At 36.8% G+C, this 6,928-nt stretch overlaps 1 protein-coding gene across 2 annotated transcripts; it reads left to right on the top strand.

Annotated features, from left to right (window-relative positions):
* The first annotated feature begins 452 nt into the window (after window positions 1–452).
* nkain5 (sodium/potassium transporting ATPase interacting 5) lies at window positions 453–6,377 on the top strand. 2 transcript variants are annotated; one of them, XM_079828046.1, is made up of 6 exons: window positions 453–670; window positions 2,936–3,073; window positions 4,489–4,569; window positions 4,826–5,023; window positions 5,324–5,384; window positions 5,519–6,377. In XM_079828046.1, the coding sequence occupies exons 1-6, from the start codon at window positions 617–619 to the stop codon at window positions 5,530–5,532; spliced, it is 546 nt and encodes a 181-aa protein (XP_079684172.1). In that variant the 5' UTR covers window positions 453–616; the 3' UTR covers window positions 5,533–6,377. The 2 variants fall into 2 exon arrangements, with proteins under 2 accessions (XP_079684172.1, XP_079684173.1); XM_079828047.1 differs by having other exon boundaries at window positions 5,324–5,388; window positions 5,519–6,357.
* The last annotated feature ends 551 nt before the right edge of the window (window positions 6,378–6,928 follow it).

Raw genomic sequence — 6,928 nt, 5'->3', positions numbered from 1 at the left:
ATTCACCTTTCAAATTTGACCCTGCAAATATTAGGCTAAAACAAGTGCAAAGTATGTTCAAGCCACAACTTCAATATTAGCTGCCCCCTGCTGCAAACCAGCCTGGTTTGCTGGTTTTACCTGGTCTAAGCTGGTCTCCCAGTCTGGCCAGCAAGTGCTCAGCTGGGAGCTGTAGTTTTTTTTTTTTATATATATTTTTCAGCAAGTTTCAGCGCCTAAAGCAGCAAAGAAGATACTGCATAACTGAGTATTTAAAACAAACCAGTCGCGTAAATGGTAGTCAGATCTAAAAGGAAGGTGCATAAGCTGATCAGTTTCCAACTCTTCCAGCCGCAAGTGCTCCACCTGCCGCTGCCTCTCAACAAAGCACCAGGGAGGTGGTGGCTGTTATATTTAAGGACCCACCCCATTTTATTTACCCCGATATCACCCTGTGTCCCCCCGCCCACTGCATCATACTCTGTTTTTAACCCTAAGCGAGATGTACATATATGATCACAGACCATTATAAGGGAAGCATACTGAAAAAGACTTCGATTAAATACTGAAGATCTTCAAAATGCATCTGTTTTATTGACCATTTTGAGTTCACGTATATACCGGAGAGAAAGTGAAGATGGGCTGCTGCTCGGGGAGGTGTATGTTGATGTTCTTCTGCGCTCTTCAGCTGGTAAGTGTGTTACAGAATTGTAAACAAGCGTCTACTCGTTGCAATTTTGTATCCCGTTTATTTAATATGTGTGACATAAAACACTGTTTATAAAATGTGGCGTTTTGATTTTAACTTCGAGACGAGTTTCTGAACATCTCGCCCTAAAGCCTGCAGCCTTTTAAATGGTCTATTGTTTGAAAAAATAAATAGTTTTTAGCCACAAATAAATTATATAAACATATTATATATGTTTCCCATTTATAATCAGCCTAGTATGCATACTTTTGTGTAGGCTATATGTTGGAAGTTTTACCTCAGAATATACTACCCAGTAGCCTACATAAACACGCTTGGACAGTTATGGGACTATTGTGAAATGGCAATTCATAACTTATGATACACATTTATAATGCATGTTTATAATATCGCATACACAAAATGAGAACTGTAAGTGCAAATAACAATATTATGCACATTTCTGTGTATTTGTATATTTAAACATTTTGTTAATTTTTCTCTAATTTCTGTATCTACTTTAATGCGTTACACTGTACTGTGTATCATTGTTGACTTGTTTTGCTGCTAATGCACTATAATTTCTCTCAAAAGATTTATAAAGTATTCATCATCTGTCCACCTATCCATTTATCCCTGCCATAGAACTCATAAAACCAGCAGAGATTATGATCTACTTATTTAAACTGCAATTTAATTTCCTACATTAGAGATAGACCATAACATAAGTGTGAGATGTGTATCAAGTGTGCATTATGTGATACAGAGAAAATGTGTGTGCACATTATGAGTGTCTTTTGCTGCATATTTATCTTCATCACTCCTCATTGATTGCTTGCAGTCTTTCAGTGGTGTGATATAATTTTCTCCTCTCACATAAAGTGATATATTGGATTGTTCTTGTCGTGTTATCTCACTTCAGTGGTTGCACTTGTGGTCTGAACACCAGCAGAGACAGTGACCTACATTCCTACTCCGCTTAACCTTTGTATGGCTTTTAGCTTTGGTTTAAACTTTTGGTCCTTTTTTTCCCTATTGCCTGTTTGAGTATGTGTGTGTGTGAGAGAGAAATAGAGTTATATATATACACACACAGACACAGCAGCTATCTGATATGAATTCGTATTTGGACTACTACAGTGGGTTTCATTAGCAGACTTGTTTTTTTTTAAGTCACCTAATAAATGATGAAGATTCAGTGAGACAGAGCAGAACAGAGGCATGCAGTTATTAGTCTTTACAGTTGTACACATTTGATCTCAGGTTGGCTCAAAAAAGAAAACATAGCTGTATGGTTTAATCGGTTTAACGAATTCAGTTCACTACTTCACACCCATTGCTGCCAGTGAATAGAAAAAGAGATGTCTGCAATACCATGTCCGATTTTGTGTAACATTTTACAGCTAGTCTTGGCTGAACATTCATCCTTCATGTATATATCAACAGGTTCTGCAACTGTTGCTGTGCAGTTGTCTTTTAAATATTTCAAATGAGTCGGGCACTGTTCACGTTTACGAATTAGATTTACCAGGATTGATAGTGATATTATATGGTCTGAGGCTGTAAATGGATTTTAATGCAGATGTCTATTACCAAGAGGGGATAGCTCATCTGTATCTGTGAAATATCTCACAGTTTTTATGTTTGGCTCGTTAAAGTCGACGCAGCTCGTGCTGGAACACAGTGGATGGGAACTGTGGTGAAGACATGCTACGAATGGTTGATTTGAGGTGGAACCTCTGAGAACAGCTGGTACACAGCAGCAGTATGGCATACAGAGAGAGATTGCATGGGGGATGGGTGGTTAGTGGCAGAGAGAGAGAGGGTTTATGACTGCTGCAGTGAAGCTTTGTGAAAGGAGCAGCATCCCCCACACCCAGCACCTCCCTTCTGAATCATACATCTCCCTTCACTGAGCCTCTGACCTCCAAGGAGAGCCCTCATCTCCTCTCGCTCAACCTTTCCCCCTCCTTTTCTATTTCTCCACCTCTCACTCTCTATTTCTCTGTCACAAGCTTTGTACCCCATTGGCTCTGTTACCCTGGCAACCCTGAGTAAAAAGCCAGCATGTGGAAAAACAGAGGTGGGGTTTTTGATTGTGTGTCTCTGGGAAAAAGAGATGGGGTCTCCATCATTATTGTGTTTGGGGCAGCATGATGGTGTTTTTTTTTTTTTTAGTCGTGTAGATGCAAAGAAGCTAGTGTTGTTATTGTTTCCACAGTGTGCAGAGATCTTGTTCATATCATACTCTTGTCTTTCTCTCTCTAGATCACTGCTGTGGAGAGACAGGTGTTTGATTTTCTAGGTTACCAGTGGGCGCCCATCCTTGTCAACTTCCTGCACATCATTGTGGTGATATTGGGCTTGTTTGGGACAGTCCAGTATAAGCCCCGCTATGTAGTTTTGGTGTGTAAAATATTTATCTCATCTTTTTTTTCTATTACAATAATTGTAATAATATAAATATTATATATTTCAAAAATACTTACATTAATTTCTTAAAGGTGCAGTGTGTAGTATTTTTGAGGATCTATTAATAGAAATGCAATATAATAATCAGTGGTGTATAAAGACCTTACACAATGAACCGTTATGTTTTTATTACCTTAGAAGGAGCCATTTCTATCTACATACACCGAGGGTCCCATTACAGTGAAGTTACCATTTTGAGCTGTCATGTTTTTACAGTAGCCCTAAACTGACAAACTTCTCTACAGAGTGCTAGTCACTCTCTGCTGTCTCAGACGACGACATCTGTGTCCTGTGTCGGCCACCGTAGCTTCTCTATGTGCTTCGAAAGGGAGGGGTGAACTAGCCTGGCTCCGGCCTCCTACGTACTTCCGCTCAATTTTCATTTTCCTTCAGTACTCCGTCTGGGATTGAGTTATATTCTCTGGTTTTCTCCGGTCAAACTTTAACCGGTCCAATCAGCGAACAGAGGGAGTGGCTGAGAACGATGACGTTGATGTCGTGCGCTAGTTTGAGTTGACATACGTCACGGCCAAACGTTAGCGATTGGTTCTGGCAGATCCAGTAGTTTTAAACTTCAACAGAGTACCCGCCTTCAAGGAAGTTAACGCTTGACAATGGAGAGTGGCCAGACTCTCTGTACAAATGAAATGTACAAGAGTCTGGTAGGACCTGGCTAGGGGTGAACGGTGAGCTGTTGCAATTCGCAACCTCACCGCTAGATCTTTACACAGTGCACCTTTAAACTGAAAGAATATATTAATTGAATAAATCAATATGATTAATTTAATTTGAATGATATATTTTTTTTATCTATAAAAAATTATTAAATAAATATGCTGTGTATTCAGCAAGGATGCATTAAATTGATCAAAAGTGACAGTAAAAACGTTTATAATGTTACAAAAGATTTCTGTTTCAAATAAATGCAGTTTTTTTTTTTTGTTTTTTTTTTTTTTTTTATTCATCAAAGAATCCTGAAAAAATGTATCCCAGTTTCCAGATATTATTATAAATGTTTCATGATCACCAAATCAGTATATTAGAATAATTTCTGAAGGATCATGTGACACTGAAGACTGGAGTAATGATGCTGAATATTCAGCTTTGCCATCAGAGGACTAAATAACATTTAAAAAACATATGAAAATAGAAATTAATTATTTTAATGAATTACAGTTAATTGTAATAATATTAAATGATGTTACTGTTTTTTCATGTATTTTTGATTAAATAAATGCCGAATTAAAAAAAAACAGTTCAAGTTTTTGCTGTTTACAAAGTTAACTAGATGTGGTTCCAACATTTTAATCTCTCTGATGACCATTATGTGTCCTTTTCTTTTCTTTTAGTATATAGTCTGGACCGTGTTTTGGGTGACTTGGAATATCTTTATCTGTTGCCTTTATCTAGACCTCGGAGGGCTGTCAAAGGTAAAGAGGCTAATTTAAATGGGACTCACTGCTCATATGGGTCATTCTAGAGCTAGACCAAGTTCACATACATTCATGCCATTGGTATGATGTCATCTCTGTTTAGGTTTACAAACCAAAGACGAATGGGATTAAACAAGTTTTACTTGCACTATTTTCCTCAGTACTACAGCATTAAAGTCAATAATGTTTACAAAGCCCTAAAACTTAAATTCAAAGTTTTAAGGCATTTCTGTTCTGTGCTGTGCTGTTATAGGACCGTGATTATCTGTCACTGGGAATATCATCTCACCGTTCGTGGTGGAAGGACAATGGTCCGGGCTGTGGGAACAGAAACCTCCCGACCACGAGATGGCAGCATTTGGACAGTCCTGCTCTGGTCTCCGAACTGAACTGCTTGTTGGAGTATCAGTACATCGAGGTTATGCACAGTGCCCTGCAACTGTTCATTTCTGTAAGAACCTAAAACTGATCAAGTCATTGTATTTTAAAGCTGAAGTGTGCAGAAATAATGATTGTTTTCAAACAGGTTTCTGGAATCTGCCTTTGGTTTAAGTAATGCTGTTGTGTCAGACATAAGTTTTTGATAACCTACAAAATAACATACAAACCTACTAAACAATTACATACCTCAGTTTTAATATGAACACTTCATACTTCAGCTTTAAGTTTCTGTGATACATTCATATACACCAATACAAAAATTCACAGACACTCTGTATGCGACTTAATCTGTTGCTTTGTTTGTATGTAGGCTCTGGGATTTGTATTTGCCTGCTATATCGTCAGTATCTTCAATGAAGAGGAAGACACATGTTTGTAAAATCCATTTCCTTGACTTTTACCTTTAAAATATTATTAAGTCATTTTTGTTTCGCTTATTCATATTCCTAAACAACTGATATTGTTAATTTATGTGAATATAATGTTGCATTGTGTTGCTTTTCAGATTTGTATAAGTGACAGTGTCCAGATGTCAACATCTCAAGAGACAAAGAACATTGAGAGGGGAAAGAGATGGCAGAAAAGGACAGAAATCAGATCAGATGGATTTTAAATGATTTATATATGTATAAACATAATAATCCACAAAAATTAAGAAAATAAGTTTGATGCACCCAAACACTGCCCTTACAAACATGAGTCTCAACTCACAAGGCTTATGTATAGCTATTCATCACAAAGCCAAAGTATACAGCCATTAACCTCACAAGCTTTTATACGTGCATATTTATTTTATTTTCAGAAAGTGATTTTTCTGTAAAGCATTTGAGTTTTAACTGACTTTATGCTGAATTTCTTGCTACCTACCTCTGCCAATTCTTTGTCTTTTTTCTATAGCCTACTGTTTAAGTCTGTGACTTCTAATTTTACACTTCAAATGGTATATTTTGTACATTTTGTTCAAATCAGAAGAGTTTAAACAACGCAGAGATTTCTTTAGGTTTGATGTTGGAGATTAAATGAATAATAATGAATTGCTTACATGCACTTGTGTCAGTACACAGCAAAATGCTGTTTAATTTTTAATGATCAACATCTGTCTCCTTTACTACCAGTAACACATGCCATATTTGTGAGTATGGGAGAGAGCAATTATAATATCTGCATGTAGTGCTCTGTATTTTAATGACCCAAAGAAAAACGCAACATACAGAACATCAAACCTCATTTTGTCTGTAAATAATGCAACATTTACTGAACACTGTATTTTGAATGCTGACTAGTTGTATCGTATTTTCTTTCCTTAAGTTATATGTAGTGCATATCTTAATAAATATTTGATTTAAAACACCGCATTTTGTATGAAAAAACAACAACACTTTCTTTAAGGTCTCTGTGTCAATGTCTTGGTGTGTAATCGAGGAAATTCCACAATTTGAGTCAAATTAGACTGACTCCTAGTGGCTAAAATGAGAAAAACTGCTTGCAGTAGCCCAAGACCAAGTTCCCAACATTACTATAAAAAAAATATTACTAATTATCTTGATAAGCAATCACACCTGGCATTATAGTGTATGGCATCTCTGTGATACAATATTTTACTTTCCTATAGGCCATCAGCATCCAAATACAACATGTTCCCTCTGCATTTCTTTCAAACTGGAAACACGTTATTAACTAAAACATCTCATGTATTATCTGTGAAATGGGTGTTATGTTGAAACAGAGTTTCAAACTTATTAAACAGAAAGAACCCCATCCCATCCATTTGTGACTAAGATCAATGCTAGATAAATATCAATTAGCTACCCTGAATTCCCTTTATCTGAGGTTTAGCTGTGATACAAGAGCGCTCATTGCTTGCTGACATTGAAACTAACAGTGAAAATAAGTAAGTGGTGGCATTGGTTATAAA

This window comes from Gobio gobio (genome assembly GCF_949357685.1).
Source record: "Gobio gobio genome assembly, chromosome: 10".
Lineage (NCBI taxonomy): Eukaryota > Metazoa > Chordata > Actinopteri > Cypriniformes > Gobionidae > Gobio > Gobio gobio.
Note: the sequence above shows the minus strand (reverse complement) of the source record. Positions and strands in the feature narration are given on the sequence as shown.